Source organism: Microtus ochrogaster, chromosome 6 (assembly GCF_000317375.1).
Source record: "Microtus ochrogaster isolate Prairie Vole_2 chromosome 6, MicOch1.0, whole genome shotgun sequence".
NCBI classification, from domain to species: domain Eukaryota; kingdom Metazoa; phylum Chordata; class Mammalia; order Rodentia; family Cricetidae; genus Microtus; species Microtus ochrogaster.
Window position 1 is genome coordinate 61,359,367 of NC_022013.1, and position 22,648 is coordinate 61,382,014.

A 22,648-nucleotide genomic window follows, 5' to 3' on the forward strand; every position below is an offset into this window, starting at 1 on the left:
CATGGGATTTTCCCCTGAGGACAATGCTGCTACCATCTCCATGCCCAAGAGTTGCTCAGAGCATTCACTGTTGACGGCAGTGACAAACACATGTCCAAGTGCCTAGGGACGTGTCTCAGTCAGACACTGTTCCGGGAGTACTAACTAAGTTTTGGAACTCCAGCACTGCACAATAACTGCTATCCTGTGGACACATTTAGTGACGTAGACACATGGCAGGGGCCAACTGAGCAGCCAAGACACCCTACTGCCAGCCAACGCACAGGTTGGCTGAGAAATAACCATTCACAAAGCACACAGACTTGATCTGGCCACTATTTCCAGGAGGGCATGTTAGGACACACGTCTGGTTATATCAGCAGGTCCTTGTGTGACTCATTCCAATTCTTTCTGGTACTGTTCCAGCTCTTCCTGTTAACTATGTCTGGGGTGGGGGGAGGATACCCACGGGGGACTTCTGGCATGCATGGCTCAGAAGGATAGCCATCATGAGGTCTGCAGGTCTCCCACCAATGAAGTCTCACATTGACCTTTCATGGGAGAATGCCAAGGAACAAAGGGTAGTGTGCTAAAGGGCAATAGCCGGGGGGGGGGGCATCTCAAACATGCTGGGATAAGCAGGTGTGAGCACGCAGTGCTAGGTGCCAAAGGCTGCATACAAAACCAGACAAAAACAAGGACATGTGTGGTAATGACACATATTAATCTTTCCATCTTCCAGGTCACCAGCCTCTAGAGCTGTTTCAGAGGGATGTAGTCCATGAACTAGAGTCTTTCTGCTCGTGGCTTTGGAAACCCATAAGTTCTAGAAAAAAACCTTCTGCAGTGCTGGGGTCTCCGAGGGGAAATTCTTCAGGGTACAAAGGCTGGGATCTCAGTGGTGTGTGTGCTCTATAGAACTGGCTCCCCCTGGAGTTTTATTCCTGACAAAACATTCTAAAGGCTAGACCTTAACTAACTTCCTTGGGATGCTAGTAAGGTGAGCGAGAGGCATCTGAAAAGAGTGACAGGGGTATAATGAGCACAACCTCCCTAGCAAACACTGACACCCTCTCTATGACACAGTTAATTAATGTTTCTTGCCAAAGTCTGAGATGTGCCGGCTTACACAGAAAAAGGTGCCTTTCCCTAATGCCCCACAACTACTGGAATTTATTGTATACACGATATTATGCTCATACAAAGGTACAGAAAGGAAGAAAAACTACTGATACTGACTATGTTGCTCTGCTTATTCTTATTTAATTTATTGATCTGCATATGCATCATCTTCGGGAGCTTTGTTGCTAGTCCCTATAGCTTCTGCAGACGGGATGAGTGCATCACCTTCGGAAGCTTTCCTACTAGGCACTACAGCTTTTGCAGGTAGGGGATGAGTGTGAGCGCAGCTGAAAACTGCAGGCATCTCCTCTTTTCTTCTTTGGTTTTATAACTTCATCTTTTCCCTCGTTTTCCTTAGTCAAGGGAGAAGACAGGCTTCAAAGCAAAGAAGCCAGGCTCCTTGACTTCATCGACTCAAAGGCCAGCAAAATGGATTTCTCCTTTGGTGTTTTACCTCACTATTAACTTGCATCGTGGAGGGACTGTCTCCAAGAGAACTCAGAAAACTCAAGGTTTCTCTGCTTGCCAAGCTCTTGGGAAGAGTGTGGTTTCTTTGAAAACTTGGAAAGAGACATTCCAAAATAATTAGCCATTAGATATGAGCCAGCAATAGGCTGCCTATCTATGAAAGAAGAAAGGAGGGGAGGAAAGAAACTGCATAACATAAACAAGAAAAGACAAAACCTTAAAGAGGAAGGAGAAAGAAAAACATTTAGATTCCTTGAGTGATGGAAATAAATACCAAAGCTATTAGTTTCAGTTCAAAGAACGTATCACTTTATGCTGTTTATTATTTCTTGAGGATTATTTATTTTATCTTAAAATACCCAAAGCGTAAGAGGGGTTCTAGAGGTGCGTAGCAATGAAACTGACCTGGTCCGGAGAGGGCCTGTGGTTGGAATGCTGTGACCTCCCAGGAGATCGGTGGTGGTGGTGATGGTGGTGGTGGTAATGGTGATGGTCGTCATAGTTGTCTGCCATCAGCTTCATTCTGTTCTGGGTCTGTGCAGAAGGAAAAGCAGGGGAGAGCCTATCAGGAGGTAGACAACAAAGCCACCAGACACGGCACACTGACAGCACCTACGAGAAGGGCTCCAATTACTCCACTCCCAAGGTTCTCATTTCTAGGCACACTGAAACCTAATAAGAAGCTTCATCATACTCTTGAAGCTATGTGACATCTGTCCATGTCAATGTTCTTTTTTTTGGGGGGGGGTAGATACATCCTAAGGTACAACCAGCCATTTGGAGTTAGCAACCCCAAAGTGCCCACGGATACATCCTACATTCTAGAGAAGGTCAGAAGGAAGCCCAGGAAGGAATGCTGGGAGAGGACTGTGTGGAAAAGCAGAATGACAAACAATATTCTCCAAGGACAAGGAAGGGAAGTCCACTCCGAAGCCGCCTAACGCAGGGACATAAGGCAGGGACACTGATGGAGACGGGTCACTGCTACAACGTGACGGTATCTAGGGAAAGGTTGTCTACAGACATTTAGCTGCCATTGTTCTTTGCGGGAACTGGTGCCAAGTCAGTGGAAAACAGGCTGACTGCTCTAATCATGTGGTGTTTGTCATAACGGAGGCTGGGAGTCATAGTTAAGTCCCGAGAGCCACAGGGCTGTATTCCTTTGTTTCAGGGCAAGAAAAAGAGCAGGGATGAATTGAATTAACGAGGCCACAATAACACAAAAAAATGCCCGAAGCCCATTCAGAAGGGCAGCAGAAGAAATCAGCTCGCCTGGAAAGTCAGAGAGTCTGGACTTAAGGATAGGACTGCCCAGATTCAAGTGGTGCTCCACCTAACGTGCTGGCTGTGCTGTCCTAAGGTCATTAACTAAGCCTCAACTTCCTTACCTCTAAAATGGGAGGGATCCTTCCTGGGATTGTTGTGAGGAGCAAGTGTCAGTCCAATGCCTTTACTACCGTCTTCACTGTCATCCTGCACTACAGAACTTTCTCCTTTGTGTGTGCTGTGTTCTTTGCCTGCAGTTCTTCTCCTTGGTTTTTCCTTCATCCTAACTCTCGAGTCTCACTAATTCACAGCACATTCTGCAGCGGCCTGCTCTTCTTCCTTCCTTCCTTCCTTCCTTCCTTCCTTCCTTCCTTCCTTCCTTCCTTCCTTCCTTCCTTCCTTCCTTCCTTCCTTCCTTCCTTCCTTCCTTCCTTCCTTCCTTCCTTCCTTCCTTTCTTCCTTTCTCTCTCTCTTTCTCTTCCTCCTTTTTTCACTCTCTCTTTCTTTTTCTTCCTCCTTTCTTTTACTTTCTTTCTCTTCCTCCTTTCTTCTCGTTCTCTTTCGTCTTTTCTTTCTTTCACTTCTATCCTTCCTTCGTTTCTTCCTATCTTTTTATCTTTTCTTTCGTCTTTCTCTTGAGCAGTGCTGGGGATTGAACCCAGGGCACTGTACATACTAAGCCTATTTTCTGCCACAGGGCAATATTCTCGTCCTCCTCTAGGTGCTTTCCTCGTGCCTACCCTTGAAGCTTGGACTGCAGAAGCAAACACCAAGCTGATACTGCTTCAAGGAGTGGCTGGAAGGATGAAGGATGCTGCCATGATAGACAGGGGCTGTACGTCTTTCTTCAGTAGGATAGGTTACCAAGAGTTGAGGGCATAGTGTGGGTTGCTATGACAGTCCAAGATGACAGTGGACCATCAGTATTCTCAGAGAGCCAGAAGTTGGGGGCCAATCAGGGATTCGAACCAGTCAGAAGTTTACTGTGCAATATAAATAATTATTGAATAGATCTAATCTACATGGAATGTAGAAAAAAGACAAGATCTCCTGAGTAAATAGGGAGCATGGGGACCTTGGGGGAGGATTGAAGAGGGGAGGGGAGATCAGGGAGGGGAGCAGAGAAAAGTGTAGAGCTCAATAAAAATCAATAAAAAATAATTATTTGATAGCAAAGAGTATTATGGACCTATAGTAGTACATGCTCATGGGATTTTTTCATGCACAGTTGTGCTTTCCAAACTTCCTTTGGAAGAATTATTACTACTGCCATTTGGCAGCCAGGAAAGGAAGACACAGGCTTTAGCCTCAAGAGTCATTTCTTAACAAAGGGTATGGAAATTTCTGGGTCTTTCAATTTTCAATCTCCAGGCCCCTTTCCTTGTCAGGCTGCTAGCAGAGAAGGCCAACAGCTGAACAGGTGGAAAGAGCTATCCCTTAAGTACCCAGGGTCTGTTAAGCTTTGGAAACACCTCATGTGCCAGCTCCACCAGCCAAAGGATGCCTCATCATTTATTTGTTCCATCTTTTAAAAAGTGTACAATATTTGAAAGGTCCCAAAGTGAGCATAAATATGCATGTATATGATAAAAAAATAAAAAATATAAAATAGAACAACTTAAAAATTAAATAAAAAAAATCCAGGCATTCTCTGGCAGCTGACAGAATTTCCATTCTTCATTTGTCCAATGGACGAGTGAGGCCTCTGGGAAAGAGCAGGCCAGTAGAGCCCTTGTGGACAAGATTCTCCTTAGTCCTGCCATTAGACAGGAGATGCTGAAGCCCAGCACTCACACCTAAAACCCCAGTATCACCACGGAGCACTGTACTTTTGAACTCACTGATTAATAAATCTGGAACAGCTTCTTCCAAATAGAACTCTAGGGGCCTGAAGGGAGCTATGAGGTCTGTGATGGTGGAGAAGGAAGGGCAAGCCCAAGAACAAACGATCAAGGCTAAAGGAACAAATAATAACACTGCTAGTGTAAACATCGTAATGCCCTTATCCTTCAGGGGAGCCCCTGTGACTTTATGAGGTCATCCTCTTCCCAGCGACAATCCTAAAGCTCCCTACCTTTGAACTGTGTTCCATAAAAGAATGCGTAAGCTAAACAAGATGCTGTATGCAGCCTAAATGTGTCCGCCGAGATGAGGTGTGAGAGAGTAGGCATGTCAAGGGATGAAGACTGTAAATGAATGATGTCATCTTTCCAATTTGGTGCTGAAATATAAATAAACCACATTGTTCATATGAATACCAGATCTGGGGGAAATGTACACAGAGCAATCGTGAGCGGAAGAAGCTTCTTTTGATTAGTCTGGGATGAGAGAAGAGTGTGAAACAGAGGTGAAAAATTGAATTTGGTCTGATACTTCAGACTATTTTTATTTACCTTGCTTGTAACATATCACTTAAACTGTGACCGAGCCCTTACAGCCTGGGTGATCATGTTAGGTCCCATAAAACAACTGGGCAATCTGGCTGCTTTAACGTGAATTGAAAATGGACTTCTTTTTGTATCCTGCCTCCACAATCTGCACTACTCACCGCATCCCTGCCCAGTTATATTGTCTTTCTACCATACAAAGAAAAGCCAGGAAGTATAAGAAATGGTAAAATAATACTCCTTAATGGTCAGCAAAAGAAAACCTGTAGGAAGTTTTTTTTTAAAAAAACAAAAACAAAAACAAAACAAGGATGCCAGTTTTTCAAACTCTGTAGAGTTTCAGCAGGTGGCCCATGTCCCTCCAACCAAAGGGCACATGAAAGATCCACCACACAGCAGCAGGTCTTCGGGGCAGACCTAACTGAGAACCTGAAACCATTCATGGGGACTTGGAGATGGACAACCTTTCTGAAGTACAGCATCTAGGAACACAGGGACTTGATTAGGAAGTCACCTGGGTCCCAACCTGTCACTTTGAAGCTCCCATCTCTGGCCACCTGTGTTTGACTATTTTTTTCTATATGTGACATCATGATTGCTGAGACAAATAGGGAGCTCCTAGCAAGTCAATTTGTTCTTCTTTAAGGAATATTCTATTTCTCAGTAAACCGGACCTAGTGCCAACCTGCCCAATTACCTCATCGTGAATAAGGAGTACCTAGGTGTAATGAAGGGCATTTTCTCACTCTTCCCTAGCCTTTGGAATACCAGGGGACTTTGGGAGGCTTTTACCAGTACCAAAAGTCAACGTGGAAAACCAAGACTTTAACCATTAACTAAAATACTTAATAAACACTGTGTGTACAAAGGTGCTAGATTCTGTATCCCTCTGATATTTCAAAAGGTACTGTCCATGGAGTTTTCAAAACAAGATGAAATCCTTGATTGACTAGTAGATGCCATAGCCTAATGACAATGCATAGCTATAAAAGTGTAATATTAAAACTTTACACCTATCTTAGTCAGGTGGCAATAAGAAATCAAGGTTTGGCCCGTCATCTAGATGATATTAGCATTAAAACCTACATTAAGTGTGGTTTAAAAAACAGAAGGAAAGATGCATACAATAAGATTTATTACCATGGGAAGGGAAGACCACACCACGCCATGGTAATTACAGTTCTTTTCTAGCAGGCTTTCTCTTTTCCCTCTTTCCCAGCAGGGGAATCTAAAACATTGCAGAGTTTTTCTTCATGTCTTTCTCTACCTGATCTGAGTACAATGGGAAGTTCCTGTTTGCAAGTAAAAGATGAGAAACTGGCTGACAACCATAGAATAAGGATGAACGAATCGGGCCCCGCTGAATGTTCATGAAACTTAGATGACAGTGAATCTTAATTGAGTAGGATCTGGGTTTCAATGAATGCTGTGGGATAATAGTCTGTACCCTGTCACTTGTATTTTAAATAAACGCTGATTGGCCAGTAGCCAGGCAGGAAGTATAGGCGGGACGACCAGACAGGAAATAGAGGTGGGGCCATGAGAATTCTGGGAAGAGAAAGATTAATTCTGCAGTTGTGACCCAGCAGCAAATGAAACAAACTGTGACTGCCTTGCCTAGAAAGGTACCACACCATGTGGCTAACAAAGCAAAGAATTGTGGGCTACTATAAGTTATAAGAGCTAATAAGAAGCCCGAGCTACTACGCCAATGAGTTAATAATTAATGTAGGCCTCTGTGTATTTCTTTGGTACTGAAAAGCTGCAGGACCAGGTAGGACAGAAACCTCAGTCAACAAATGATTAGGTCACAGTAATCATTTAAATAAGCAGGAGATGACGAGGCTACAGGAATCAATAGGAGGAAGCTCTGTGTAAGAGCAGGAATCAGAGAGGTCAAGTGTTTACTACGGACAACTGTTCAGAAAGTCATTTTGTGCTGATCAATGACTGGAATAATTGTGTGCCAGGTTAAGTGTATGTAGCATGTACTTTTCAAAACCTTACTTTTGGGGGCCGGGGAGATGCTTAGTTGATCCTCAGCATATGTGTAAAATTCTAGGGGTGCTGGTACACACCTATAATCCTAGCACTGGGGAAGCAGAGACAAGAATCTCTGTAGGAATTGCTGGCTCAGCAGTCTGGCCAATTGGTGAATCCCAGATCCCAGTGAGAGACCCTGTCTGAAAATCCAAGGTAGATGTTTCCTGAGGAACCGTATCCAGGTTGACCTCTGGGCTCTAAAATCATATGCACAAAGAACACGCATAGATACTTACACCTCTGTACCTCTAACGCACAAACACGCACAGCTGAAATAATTGTTCTAAGTTTCCTTGGCAATGAGAAAGAGCTCCTAAGTTCATAATCATTCTTCTAGTGAATGAAGGAACAGGGGGAAAAAAAATCCAGATTTGTAGTTTCAGGATCTGACAGTAGCAATATGAAGAGTAAGGAATGAATCCAGCTGCAGAGGCCAAAGCAAAGGTCAATAAGACACATGGGGAAGGAGGACTGACTATAGCAGTGTGGGAGAGAATGGGAGTGAGGGGGGGTTGCATGAATAACCAGAGGCAGGAGAGAGTCCCCACAGCTAAAGTTGGCTTGGATATGAGTGGAAGGAGGCAAGGATAGGCAGGTGCTACAGCCAACCCGTCTACTCATGACTACAAACAAAAATGCAACTCAGGACATACTCTGTGGATGTCACTCTCTTTATTCTTTATTGTATGTGGAAGAAACAGAAAAAAATATTTGAACTAACCACTCACCCTCATATCTAAGAAGATCCTATCAGTTCTGGAAACAAGGGGAGGGCTTTAGGATAGAACCACACCGGTACACTCACGTATGCCAAACTGTGATATCTCTGGGGAAATGAGCCAGGGTACTGGCATCTGTTCACAAATGTGGACTGGCCTCTTCTCCCCCAGGCCTCACTTCCCCATTCTGCCATCACATTTTTTGTTATTACTTCCCATGAAATGTAAAAAAAATTCCTGTCAGACTTTTTTCTTCTTCAGAAATCCCAGACAAAATCCTCCCGGATCATCCCCAAGCACATACCTCTCTTTTGTATGGGAATAATAGACTCAAAGACCACTGGTCTCCCTTCTACAGATACTGCAGGCTTCTCACTGTCTTGAACAACAGCTGTCGTAGTCTCTGGAGAAGCAGCACCTGCCCAGCACTCAGTTTGTGTCTATCAAATATCTGCTGTGAGTCCCAGCAAATCAGTTCCATGACTCAGTTTCTGCCTCTCGGGAATGGGCAAGCATAGGAATGGGGTCTTCATCCTGGGCAGATGCTGACTCCTCTCCTGGTCTCTCCTGGTTCCTTTAGAGAGCAGAACTTGCAGTTTTGTAGTCTCTCTCTCTCTCTCTCTCTCTCTCTCTCTCTCTCTCTCTCTCTGTCTCCTGCTAACATCAGAAGAGGAAGGTTATCCTATCAAGCAGCTTCCCCGCTTCTTAGGAAGCTGGGGGAATCCTCTGGAGGGGCATGCACAAGGATTAAAGCCAGTGTCTTCTCTGTCCTGCTCCAGCCAGCACAGCTTACTGAGGGTGGGCGGTGACTGACAGGGAGAGACCTCTACACTCTGTACATTGTAGGGAGCATAAGTTCCCTCACAGTGTGAGGAAGAATGTGGGCCTCTGAAGAATGGGCCACTTGCCAATGTCAATAGCTATCACTCTGCTTACCTGGCCCTTGCCGTACCAGGAATGGTGCGCTGCTCTATCATCTTAGTCACCTGGCACAACAGCCCTGTGACAAAGGTTGGGATGGAGGCCTACTTTAATAAGGACAGAAGCCCGTGACAGTAAAAAGCTGGGTAAATGTGTGTTACTGAGTACTAACCCATAGAGGTGATTATTATCCTGGCTTACCTGAAGAGGAAATTGAGACAGAGAGACTCAAGCCCTATTGTCTAGGACGGTGGCATGCTCGTGGGACACCTGTATACTACACTTGAATCTTTGTGGATTAGTTCCCTCATAAAAAGAAAAAAAAAACATTATTCTGGAAATGAGCTGGGACTCCGGAAAGACTGTCTGAACATAAAAGAGAAGCAGTTCACATGAGTTTAACGTTCCTGGTGAGAAGGATGAAATCCATGGAGTCTTGACTGAGGTTCAAAGCACTAACCCTACCGTAAACTCACAAGTCATCCTTGGCAATCCTCAAGGTTCAAAGGGGTGCGTGTCGTTCACTAACCCCACTATCAACTCCCGAGCCACCCGCTCCAGTCCATACTGCTTCAATCAGCACCAGAGCGTTGGATCTGGCTAAAGAGCTAGCAACTGCAGACTACCAAGGAATTTCTAACATCCTGAGCGCTGGTGCCTGCAGTGGGGTGTTAGGGGAGGGGGGGCCTAGAAGTTTCCACCATTGAGCTCCTAGGCTAAGCGCAGGTCTGTTTAATTAAGTAGTGGGCAGCACATGCTATACTTAGCTTTTAAACACTTGTAAAGTCCTCTTCATTCATTTATCTTACTTGTCACTGACAAGCTCCTCAAGGACTGTAACAGTATGCAGAGCATGAAGAGCCTGGGTAAACAACACATATTTTATGTGGAATCTAAACTGTTTCAACCTGGAGAGTCAATAGAGGGTCTCAGAAAAGCCGGGACTCCTCTACTGAGCTGTGAGAGGACTCTCGGCAGGGTCTGTCTGTTTTGAGCATCTCGACAAAGCAGACTGTGAGATCAAAGCTTAATTAAAAAAAAAAGAAAAGGAAAGCAAACCTGAACATATAAAGAAAGAAAAATAATCGGAAAGAAAGAAGGCCGGGAGATGGAGAGAATGAAAAATAGAAGCGAGAGAAGGAAGGAGGGAAGATGAAAGAGGGGAGCTAGAAAGAGAGCACAAGAGGCGCTGAGGGAAGGAAAACCAAAGGAAGCCAGTGAGGGAGAAAACGATAATGGTACCTGAAAGTATTATGACGTAAATTTGTGCAGATGAGGAAGGCTGAGATCTTCATCTGGTGCACAATTCCACAAATGTTTGTCCTTATTGGCTGAGAACTGCCCCACCAGATCATCTCTACCCAGTGATGAAAGCAAAAGGAAGCCCTTAGGGCCTGGCACAATGAGTGGCCAGGCCAGCGGGCCCTGATGATAGGAGCCCTTGAGGCTGAGACACCAGCAGCAGCTTGAAAGGGACCACAATATCAGATGAATGAGGGAGACGTAGAGAAAGGAACAGGTGCCCACAGAGACTTCATAGAACACAGAAGAGTCACAGATAGTACAGGGGCCCTCTAATCGCTATATCTTTATTTTAAAACGCACTGTAATAAATTACAGCATGTGCCTCAGAGAGAACATCTAAAAAAAAAGTCCACCTTTGGACTCAGAAGACACACAGAAAGGCATCTTCAACATGACTGACACTTGAGAAACTACCATCACAATGAAAGAGCAAAGTAAGAGCTGAGGCCTGGGCAGCCGACAGCAGAGACTGGATGTTCAAAGCAGCCCAGGGACGATGAACGCACCCAGAAGAATCCTCTGTGGCAGAGGGACATTATTCACAGAGGTGTGGATGCTTGTGCGAAGCAGGGAGCCAACACCATCTGCATCTGCTCAGTTCTGAAAGTGGCTAACCGAAAGGAGAAAGCCTAAGACCTCTGAACATGAACCCTACCAAAGAAAGTAGCGACAACACAAGGAAGGGAGGGACCTTGGGAGCAAGGCCGTGCACACATGTAGTGGGGCTGCTGGCCGTACTGAGCACAGCCTGAGCCAGGAGAGAGGCTGATGAGACAGGAGGGAAAGTCTGACAGGACTAAAGGAACCCAGCAGCCAAGAAAGAGAAAGAGACTCAGAGGGAAGAGATGGCTGGTGCCTTGGACAGGGAACAAATTGGTCTCCCCAGCTGGTCTCCGGCTTGGGTAAGGCAAGTGGAAGAAATGTAAACATACTCATTCATTTTCCAATTGGTCAGAAAACAAGTAAGAAGAGAGAACTCACAGCAAGTGTCCCAAACCCCAAATCCCTGGAACCTTCTTTGTGGCATTTATCTTCCCCTGGTGGCAAGCTGGCTTTGCATCCCTTCTTTTCGTTTGACCTATGAGATCCTTGTTGGCTTTATACAACAGACCCTGAATCCACCATGGACAGGACTGGTTTAATCCTAGCTGGAGGGAGATTCCAAGTTCCATATTCTACTCAGGATGGGTTTTCACTGCCTCCTTATAGATGATCAAACAAGATGGCTTATCAATCCAGCCCTTATAGGCTCTTCATGGCCAACATCCCTCTAGCGCACAAACGTGGCATCTCATCTGTAGCAATCACACCTTCTCCTCTATATTTATAACCCTAAGCCAGAGGCAAGGTCCATGTCTGTGCATCCGACAGAAACCCAACTTCCAGAAGGCAAGAAATGATGTTGTACTCCTATCATTTTCATTTTTAATCAACATATCAGATTATATTATCAAGTGGGTACATTAAAAAATAACTTCTAGTTATCTTTTAAAAACAGAACCCCCCCAAATCTTTTCTATAGTCCTGGAATTGAAATAGCACAAGCACAATGCTTGAACCTACACAAAATAGATATTCAAGTACATACATGATACATGTATGCTTATAGGCTTAGGGAAAGCTGACTGGAGAATGGGAGAGATCTTCTCAAAGATTCTAGAGAATTTTAGGTTCTTAAGTCTTTTCCCTGTCACCAAGGCCTTTCCAGAATATAGGTTCATTAAATGTTGGTGGTGGGCTACACTTTTAAGTAAAAAACTCTTACATAAGTTCACCATGGTCCAGAGGAGGGACCAAGGCTTCCACAGGGTGAAGGAAATGTCACCACCGACAGAATCAGACTGGGCTCAAGATTCTTCTGCTGAGCCTTCACAGTTGCCATCTGCCTTCCTACTGCTCTGCAAGGGAGGGCAAGTCTACCCTGCCTGAAGCCTGGAATTCCGCAGGCCCATGTCAAGACACAGCTGTGGTCTGAGTACTTTAGTATGAATTCTGATGCCATTCCCACAGTCTGGACAGCATTAAACATCCAATCAGTTTCATTTAGGTAGCTACAGACAGGTTGAAGAATTGTCCTTTTCCTTTGAAGTAGGAGCCTTAGTTCTCTGGCTGTATTATTGATTTGGCTTTATAACTGTCTTCTGTCTGGTCACCCCTAAGTTTTTGTCTTACCCAAGTCGCATTTGCTAATAACACAGCTTAGCAGGACCAGAAGCTGATTACAAAAAGAAAACCCCAATAGCCACTCCTGACATTGAGGTTTCTTGGCTAATATTTCTAAAAATGCTTAAAAATGCAATCAAACCCACATACATCCAGACCCTGTAAAATAAAGTATCAGAAAAAAATAAAAGGGAGATGGCTCACTTGCTATACAAGCTGAAAGATCAGAGTTTGGATTCCTACAGCCATGTACACATTGGGCACAACCCTGTATGCACTGTAACACCGGCACAAGAAGATGGAAACAAGAGGATCATGGGAGCTTGCTGACCAGCCAACCTAACCAAAACCAGAAAGCTTTGGGTTGAGAGGAATTGTATCAAGAGTATACAGCACAGAGCAATGGAGCAGGACACCTGACATCTTCTGGCCTCCGCATGCATGCACATCAGCATACATGTGTATACACACACACACACACACACACACACACACACACACACACACACACATCACATGATTACAAATACATCAAACAATTGGTTAAAACAAATATCCACTATGTCTTGATGGTCCTACCTTGATGCATTAGGATGGAGATCCTGGGAGGCCAGAGATCTTCATTTTATCCAAGGAGATAACCCCAGGCCCCAGAGCACTGGCTGTTATACAGTAGATCTAAAGTAAATACTGACAGAATGCATCACTTGTGGACATCGGGGTGATTTTCAGCTTTTCTTTTGCCAGTAATGCTTCAAAGAATACTTTGGCAAGGGAACAGCTTGCCTACTGATATGAGTTTGTTCTCAACAAGGATGGATGATGCTTCAACATACCACAGCTGTTTCCATAATAAGCTAGGAAAAGAGAGATTCGAATGATGTTCGTGGAATAGAATATAAACATTTTCACCTTGGAAAGATATCACCAAATTCAACATCCAGTCTGGACCTCTTTCCCTGAACTGTGCTTACATGAACTTTCTTCAAACCCTTTAATTTTCAAACATCTCGTAGGTGAGAAAGTGTCCTGCAGGTATAGCTCCCTAATTATAATTTAAGATGGAATCTTCTGATTCACTTAGAGGCCATTACTATTTTATTAGCTAGAAGACTCCTTTTCATGTTCTTTTCCACGTCTGGGTCATCTGGAGACACTTTCTTACTTTGTAATGAGAAGAATTGTATATGTCAAAGACAATAGTGGCGACCAAGTTTAGAAAGAGCAGAGCAAAAGTGAGGTGGGGAAGGGCATGCAGGATAGGTGTGTGGGGTTGCACACGAGAAGTAAGGTTCAGGTCGGAGAGCTCTGATCACTGGAGCACATCAGGATCTGCCAGGTTCACTTGTGAGGACAGAATCAGGCAAGCATCACTAGCCAGTGAGCCAGGATGCAGTCGGTTCCCCTTCTCTTTATGCTATACCCAGGATGGACAGCAGTTATTGATAGACCATTAGGAGTTTTAGCACTATCAGCCAACAAAGCACTTCTCTGAAAAAGACTTTTAGGTTTTGGCAAAGTCAAGTTTACTGATGGGAGTGTTGTTCCCATATAAATGCTGCCCAATACATCTGTATTGGGGAAAAGACTATGGTACAAACTTTTCCCTAGATGGAATTTCTATTCATAGCGGCATCTAGATGGTGACCTGGTCTTTACACATTGCCCCTAGAAATGGGAAACTCAGCACCTCAAGAGACAACAATTAAATGACTTCAATATGATATCACCTGACCTTGTGCTTATTTGGAATTCTCTAGTTTCATTTTCAGGCAGTTGGGCCTCTTCTGCCTTTTTTCAGTCTAGGGGGAGAACCTGGATCTTCAGATATGTGAACACAGTTATTTTATGTATCTAAACTCTAGCCTAACCGCTCACAATACTGTGCACTAGCCATGCCTCGTCTCCTCCTCTCTTCTGTACTCTAACACACGCAAGTCACTATTAGGCCAGAGGAACTCATCTTATGGGATAAGTTCCAGAACACAATCTAAACTTAAGTCTTCGCACGTGCCCCTCACAGGTATTAACACTATTTACAGACAGTTAATATGCGAGTAAGGTTCATCGATTATTCTTGAAAAAGCATAGGTTGTAATGCTAAATATTAACAATCAAAGAAAGTTATAAAATGTTAATTGATCAGATTTTGTTTTAACAAACTATTGACTATTTTTATAATGGAATATGTATAAACCACCCAAAAGAATGGTATATATTTATATTTATTAAAAGAAAAACATAGCATAGCATAGGGTTGAACAGAGATAAAATCAGATTATCAAATAATCTGTTCATAGCAAATCATATATAAACATCTGTACATAAATGTATATGTATGTTTTTAAGCACATATGAAAAGGATTTACATTAGTGAACATACAATACTGATGACCATCACTAGATACTTAGATTTCAAGGTAATGTTTTCTCTTTTATTCTCTCTTATAAGATGTGAATACTTAATGCATGTCATAGACAAAATCACAATTATTTTTCTATATCATACACAAAAAAGATGAGATAAAAATTGCTTCTCAGAATATGAAATGCTATGGAAATCATTTCAGTTCTGCAGAAGGGACAGAAGTTTGGCTTTCGGGGAGAAACGAAGGAGCTTAACTTTAGAGGATTCAGGCTCCTGCCATCTTGTTTTAATGAACCCAGACAATCCAGAATTAAATGGAGGCCCCTGACTAACTGGTCATAGCCCTTCCCCTTTCAGCCTAGTTTATTTCCCTCCTTCAAATTCTGGTGTTTCTTAGCAACCAGCATCAGCAATGTTTTTCTGTTTTTAGTAAAATACAGTGACTTCCTCCTCCAGGAGGTCTCAGAAACCTGGCCCCTTTCAAATACTAAGGAATTCCTACTTCACAGCTGTAAGAAGAGGCATGACTGGAGATACACACACACACACACACACACAGCTGGATAGAAAGGGAATAAAAGTTCCCAAGACCCTGTCAGGCTCTGGCCCAAGGCTCCAGTGCCAAACTCAAATCCTCCTCCAAGAGCTCCGGGGACCTCAGCTGGATCAAGTCACTGTCCATCTGAACTTAGCATTGTGAGCCAGAGATAGGAGTCTCTTTGGTTGGGTCTTTTCAAGTTGAGTGTACAGCTCCAAGCTGAGGAAGCAGCCTGAGTATAGCAGTATAGTAATGTATAGGGTAAAGTCATGCAAAAAATATTTGTCTCATTCCCACACAGTCAACTTGGTAATTATATAGGAGCTTGGACATTAAGGACCCAGACATAAAGGGCTGGGTTAAAAGTGTAATTAAAGCTCAGAAGCAGCATGTGCCCGGGGATATTATACTACACAACAACAACAAAGAAAAACATACAAAATCAAGTGGCGCATTGGGGTCCGCTCTTTACTGGCTTTGGGGGAAAAAGTCACATTAAAGAATAATGTTCCATAATGACTATTCAGGAGCAGACAGGAGTCGGAAAATGTTAATAAACTAGGTCTTTAGTTCTCTGGCATTTTAAAGTTAATGGACCAAGGTTCTCTCCAATTTTGAACCTTTATGGGACACTTTATTTGACATTTGTGCTACAGAGAAAACTCCTTCAGATGCCCGCATCTTATAACTGTATAACTAAAGGGGGTTATATTTTTTTCTTGGGGTGACTGGGTGGAGATGCCTTAAACAAAAGAGCCAAGCCATACCCAACTGACTTCTATAAAGTCTATATACGATGAGAACATGGGAGGTGCCTAAGATTCGACAGGCTCCCTTGAGCTGAGATGATCTTTCTATCTCATCCCAGGAGACATTTTATCATTAATTGAAAATTCTGGTTCCAAGCTTGCTTTGTGTTGACAGCTTTCATATCACACTCTAGCTTAGGAGAGCACAATGATTTCCTATTGTCTCGTGCAGTGGCTAGAAATGGCTCAGTGTGCTGGGCAGGGCCAACGTCTCACTAAACTATCTCTCTCCTCCCAGCTTCCTCCATAGAAACTCTCCCAAGAATAGTCTGTCTCTAATTACAAGGATATACAGAATCGGCCCTTCCCTAGGGCTTCTCTGGTCTGGAACAAGCCCCTCTCTACAAAACCAAACTCTTCAACTCCATCAGAGCTGGGCTCAAGATGTACTCTATTAAGAAAATTCTGGCAACTGGGAGTGTCCAGTGAGCTAAGAAATCTAGAAGAGGGGTCAGAAGTCCCTAGCCAATGGCTAACACTAAGCCACATTGTTAGCCATGTAACCTACCAGGGTGAATGAACCTTTGATTCATTTCTGATTGTGACTATTTTTTAGTTTATGTATATATGAGGCACCACCTTGAACCCGGGAAGAGGTGAAGTTCAAAGCCACCGTGTCTCTCTGCTTCCATTCAAGTTCTTGTACTTTCTCTTCCCATTGCCTCTCTTACTGATTAAAAACTTTGGGTCTGAAAACAGGCATGAGCATGGCCTGACTCTGCCCTGAATTAACGTGTGGTTTGTTCTAGAATTAGAATTCTTTTTATTTCACCAGGGTGTAGATCTGACATCCTAACATACCACTAAAATTCAAAGACAATGTTATATTTGACAAAAATGAAGCTTCTTCTGTCCTTTGTTTTCGTTGAACTTAAATATAAATGAATCATATAATGAATGAAGAAAAATACAAATGGGAACCAATACTCTATTTCAGATATCTCTAGGTGAGAGCCATCATCCACAAATCTGGTCATGCAGAAAGGGGAACAGGGGTTGTGGTTTTTATTCTTATCTGGGTTCCAGGGACCCTTCAAAAGTCATTTGGCTCTGCACACAGTACACAGGGACTGTTCCTGTCTTTGTTAAATCCAATTTTTATATGGAGATAGGACAATTTAAGGTTCTGTTTTTGGGAGAGGCTGACGGGAAGGTACAGCTAAAAGACCATATATGACCACTCTTCCAGCAAGCACCGAAGGGTTTAAAAAGTACCTGCTTTCTCCTTGTGGATTTGCCCCAGAAGATCCTTAACTCATAAAAGTCTATAAAGCAGTTCTGCTGAAGCAAAGTGTAAATTGTAATCATGACTACAACAAGCCCATTTAAATATTTTTCCATCTGCAATACCGCGTGATTCAGTCACCTCAAAAGCCAGACAGAGCCATCACCCTCTAGAGACTCCAGTGTATGAGGAGTGACTGACCACCAAACCCTGTGAGATCAAAGAAGAGGGGAGGGATAATTGCTTCTGACCCAAGCAATTTCAAACACTGGGCAGTGGCTTTCAGCATGCAACTGTCCTAGCCAAAAGAGAAGAACCTATTTCAAGCATATTTTCTAGATTCAATAGCAGCAGTGGGAGCAAAATGACAGGATCTGCCTGAGGTGGTGCCCGAGCAGACCTGGTTCAGGAGTGCGGGATGCCTGGCTCACAGCCAACTTCTTGACCTCTCCTTGGAAGAAGGAAAGACCAACGTCAGTAGGCTACTCTGTCTTCCCCTGGTGGGCTTCCTCTGTCCTCAGTGAAGTTGCTGTGAAGTTGCTGTGTGGGATTCATCACACAGCATTCTAGTATTTTCCTCAGAGAAGCCTTAGCTTTCTGCTTCCTTCACTCTTTTGGTCTTGGTCAGAACATTAATATTTTCTCAATAGCATGTTTTTTTTTAAATGGGAAGAAATTACAAAACTCAGATATTCTGGTTCATTTCAAAGAATATGTTCTCAGCTATAGTTTGATACTTTTCTCCTGTGGGGGCGAGCCATAGTTGGCTGTGATTCATCTCTTTCCACCAGTTAACAATAAAAAATTATGTCCCATTCTGAAGAAACAAAAGAAAAATTACAGTGGAGTCGTGTATTTCCTTTTCCATCCCCGAAGAGAATCTGAAGAATGGATTCACTATGCCAAATCAAGCCATGAGAACTTATCCATATCTGATAGGGGTTAGCAAATGTTATAGCACGGAACGTGGCTTCGACATAATTTATATTCCAAATTCTAAGGCCCTGGGTGCAGCATGGTCTGACTCCAGTTCTGACACAGCAGTTGCTGTGCTGCGTCCTCTGAGAAACCTTATCATGTGTATGACAAACTGGAGGCTCCTCGTGTGACAAAGGAAAGTTTTTTTACATAGCAACAGCACCCACGAGCCAGAACTGGTAACTAATCTTAAGGAACTCACTGCCATAGTGTTAAGCCTGGTCATTTCCTTGCAAGTCGAAGCAAATTGTCTGAGAGCAGAAAGCTTGATAATGTAACCTGCCTTGTCCTTGGCCAAGACAAAGTGTCCACCTGCAGCTTGGATGACTCCAGAAGCAATCTTAAAAGCACATCTTTGGAGCTGGGAAGATTAGGACTCCTAAACCTTGGGCTAGCAGCTCTGGCTGGGTCTGTTCCACTGCACTTCTATCTAGATTTGCCAAAAGCACAAAAAGGCAACTGGGACATTCGCTCATTGTATCTGCTATTAAGATAAATCAGCAACACTTCAGTGTCCCAGCTTCATAAAAAATAATCCCTTAGAGACACTGCTTCACTCTCCAAAATATCAACTGGTTACTCCCTTGCCTCACCAAGGGTTGCATCATTAGAAAGCCCAGGAACGCACAGACTTTTCCTGAGAGCCAAATCTCAGCTCTGAAAGCCTCAGAAACCCTTGGCCCAATAGGCCTCCTGTTGCCTGGACACGCATGATCAGGGATGGGAGAGATGGACATTCCTTTCCCAGAAGGAAACACTCCATATTCATCTAGTTTTTTAAAAAACCATGTGTGAGCTGGCAGCGGTGGCACCTTTAATCCCAGCACCCAGGAGGCAGAGGCAGGTGGATCTCTGTGAGTTTGAGGCCAGTCTGGTCTACAAAGCAAGTTCCAGGACTGTTTCACCTAGAAACCCTATCTCAACCCGCCCCCCACAACAAAACAAAACAAAGAAACCATGTGTATTCTTTCTGCTTCATTTATGGTAATTTTGATAATTCATGATCTGGTATACCGAAAACCAGAAGAGGGGAATTCTGGCACCCTGAAAAGCAGAGGAAGGGGATCTGTTTATGAATGCTCATGCTCAAATTCCTCCTTGGTCAGAGAACAGGTCAAGTGGACTTTGGCCTGTGTTGAGAGACTGTCAAAAGAGATCGTTTGGAATCATCATTCCTATGACACTGCATGAAAACCCACGGCAGGCCCCATCTGCACATTCCCACACCGTTGTAGAACTTGCATGGCTTTTAAAATAGGATCATGCACAGAATGTTTTAAATCACACATCTCTGTGGGTCAGGCAGCAAACAATAAACCCATTTTACAGAAAGGCAAGTTGACTTATTCATTCTCATCCAATCAGCAAGAGTCCAGATTACACTTGCTAAAGGAGTAAGCTTTGAGTCCTCCCTCCCTACTCTCACTGACTCCTCAAAGACTGCCTGTGAAGAAGGAGCAGCTGAACCCTGGGAGGAACGGAAGGACGTGGAGAGTGGAGTCCTCCTGTGTGGAGCGGCTGAGCCAGCTCATCAGCACTCTGACTGATTTCACTGTCTGCAAACTGTGCATGGCGATGACCACCTGACATCTTCAACCTTCTGTGCGGGCTGCAAGAAAATAAGCCAAAGGCCACCATTGTGCCTGGCATATTGTTTGTCTCAGAAGCACTAGCTGTGGAACAGGGCATCCTTCTTCCTCGATTGTAAGCTCTATGAAGGTCAGCACTGCCCTAACCTGTGTACCACGTGCTGTGAGTGTGCCTGTGATGGGTCAATCTCGGCACCACCAAAGCTCTGAGGATCTGGGAGGTTGGTGAGCTCATCCTCTTTGCTGTACAAATCGGCACTGAGTCCTTGAGAGACACGTCAAATGCACTACCCAAGTTTCCCAGGGTGCTGGGAACAGAGTTGGGCCAGAACCACACTTCTCAGTTCTACTCTTAGATCCTGAACCTTCCATACCTGCCGGGACCTTCCTGGTGAGGTGAGCCATCTTTGTCATCGAAACTTAGAAAGCCAGTCACAGACCCCAAACCCAGAAAGCCTGACAATAGAAATGGCCTGACCTTGTGATCTCAAAACCTCTCTCTTACTCCAGCCTGCAGAAGGCAGAGTTGATGGTTGGGCCACAGGCTGTGTTTGTAATTCTAGGTGGGCTTGCCCAAGAGAAAGAGGAAGTAAGGCAGCCACAGGACGAGCAGCTAATTGGAGGTTTCTGGACAACACATAAGCACAGTCCTGCATTTGGCCTTCTGAGGTGCCATTCTTGCAAAGTCTCATGTTTTTTGGGATGATAGTGTTCCCTGTGATCTGAACTTGTAACCCTTGCACACGGTTCCATTACCAGACGGTGTCAGGGAGCACTAAGATGCAGACCTCGTGGGCTGGGCTCAGCAGGCATTTCCTAACAACCATATTAGGGTCAAGATAAGACGGCGGAGCTTGGGCTGTTGTAGGCACTAAAAAATAAATAAATAAATAAATCTCATTTAAACAGTGGTGTTGTAGGGTTCTGGCTCCCCCACCTTGTCAACTCGGTAACTGCACTTGGGGAGCAGACTGAAGAATGGACTCAAGCCTTCTGGCTAAGTGTATTCATTGAGTGTTCCACATGAGTGCTCCACATGAGTGCTCCCCCCACAGTCCCTTTATTTTATGTAGTCTTCCTTCAATGTATCTTTCTCAGGGATCCCCATCCTGAAGTTCTTCAGAAAACATCAGCGTTAGGTTTTCCCACTGAACTAGCCATTACTGCACGACTCTTGTTAGATGTTTATATTTGCCTCTTCTTTGTCTCAGGCATTAGGAGATGAACTCCCTCGGGTGAGGGCTTTTGTCTGTTTTGCTCACTGGAACATCCTCAGAGTCCAGAGCAGCACCAGGAATATAGTACGTGCTCAATTAACACTTGCTTTCTTACCCCCCCCCCCACAAACCCCCCCTCTGTCTTGCTTCTCTCAGTTCCCTGGCCACTGGAAGAGCCTAGCAGCAGCCTTCCCGCAGTGGTTAGTGGCATGGATTTGGAACAGAGTCTGGCAAGACTGAAGTAAAAAGTTGCCAGTTGCCTAAGCATCAGCATTAGCAGATGAGAGATGTATTTACAGGAGAGAGCTATCCTCAATATTCTAAAATCTTCAATAAGCAATCCCAACTTCAGCGACTCCACTTTGGGGTTCGGGGAAATAATTAAAAAGGCTACATATTTAAATGTTCATTACAGTGTGATTATAAGAGCACAACCTAGGAACAAATAAAAACCCCCAAGTAGAGGGGAATGATAAGAAATAATCTGCTTTTGATAGCTTTCAAGGGGACTCAGGAAACACACACAATATGAATGTACAGAGAGATAGCGAAACCTGCACTCTTCTGTGTGTCTCGTCTACAGAACTATGTCTACACAATGGAATGTAGGAAACTGTAAATCTTAATGACAGTTACTTCTGAGCGGTGGGATTATGAATGATACCAAATTTTTCTTTAGATTTTTTTGAAGTTTTTCTAATGAGGATATATTATTTCTACACCAAAATATTGACATGCTTTCTACCATAGAAAAGTTCATGTAGAAATGGCTATACAATTGAATCGTATACAAATCAGTAAAAAACATCGAACACAAGAGAGCCCAAAACCTTTACATTTGCTGTCTAGCTTATTGCAGAGTCAACAACAGCAACACAGCCAGCATCTTAAGATGGAGTCAAATAAGCAAGAAAAAGATGTAATTTATGCCTGTGCGCAGTTTTCTGCCTGGTGCCTGCCTGCAACCCTGCACAAGCCCAGGACAGTGCAGACTGGCCTGCAGAACAGTGCAGATCCACGGCAGCATGGTGTGGCTTGGACACGGTTACTAAGGGGGTGAAGCACAAAGCCAGAGCAAAGGGCTTTTCACCCATTCTGAAGTTCAGCTTCAGGAAGACACAAGGGCAGGAAGCTGGAAATTTTCCTCATTCATTTGAAATGATAAGGTGAAGACAGCCTGAAAGGACTTTTAATTATAAGGAGTAGGGAGGGGTGCAGAGAAGGAATGGGGGAGAGGGACAGGGATGGGGACATCAGGATCAGGAGAAACCGGTTTTTTAAATATGTCAAATGATGAGAAAGAAGTTGGAAAACCACCGAGGAGAAAATCTTCTAAGCAATTACCTTGAGATCAAAACCCTGCAGCCATGGGCAGGCAGGTACCAACATCTCAGGAAAGCCAGCACTCCTGATGGGATCCCTGGTGTCAGGATCTGGTAACAGGAAGAGACAGGGCACCCTCTAAAGCCGGCACAGAAAAGCCTGGGATCACGCTGGATCCAGATGAGTGCGAATGAGTGCTCGGAATCACGGAAGGAATCTTTCTATGCT

The 22,648-nt window shown here is 44.0% G+C and overlaps 1 protein-coding gene across 13 annotated transcripts in view; it reads right to left on the minus strand.

Moving 5' to 3' along the window:
* Positions 1-22,648, minus strand: part of Erc2 (ELKS/RAB6-interacting/CAST family member 2) — a 907,844-nt gene that overhangs the window by 179,515 nt on the left and 705,681 nt on the right. For all 13 annotated transcript variants that reach the window (XR_003377058.1, XR_003377054.1, XR_003377057.1 and 10 more), the window contains one exon: positions 1,975-2,103. Coding sequence is in view for 2 of the 13 variants with exons in the window: in XM_026779811.1 (XP_026635612.1) it covers positions 1,975-2,103 (129 nt within the window). In the remaining 11 variants the exon portion in view is untranslated. The remainder of the gene's footprint in view (positions 1-1,974; positions 2,104-22,648) is intronic.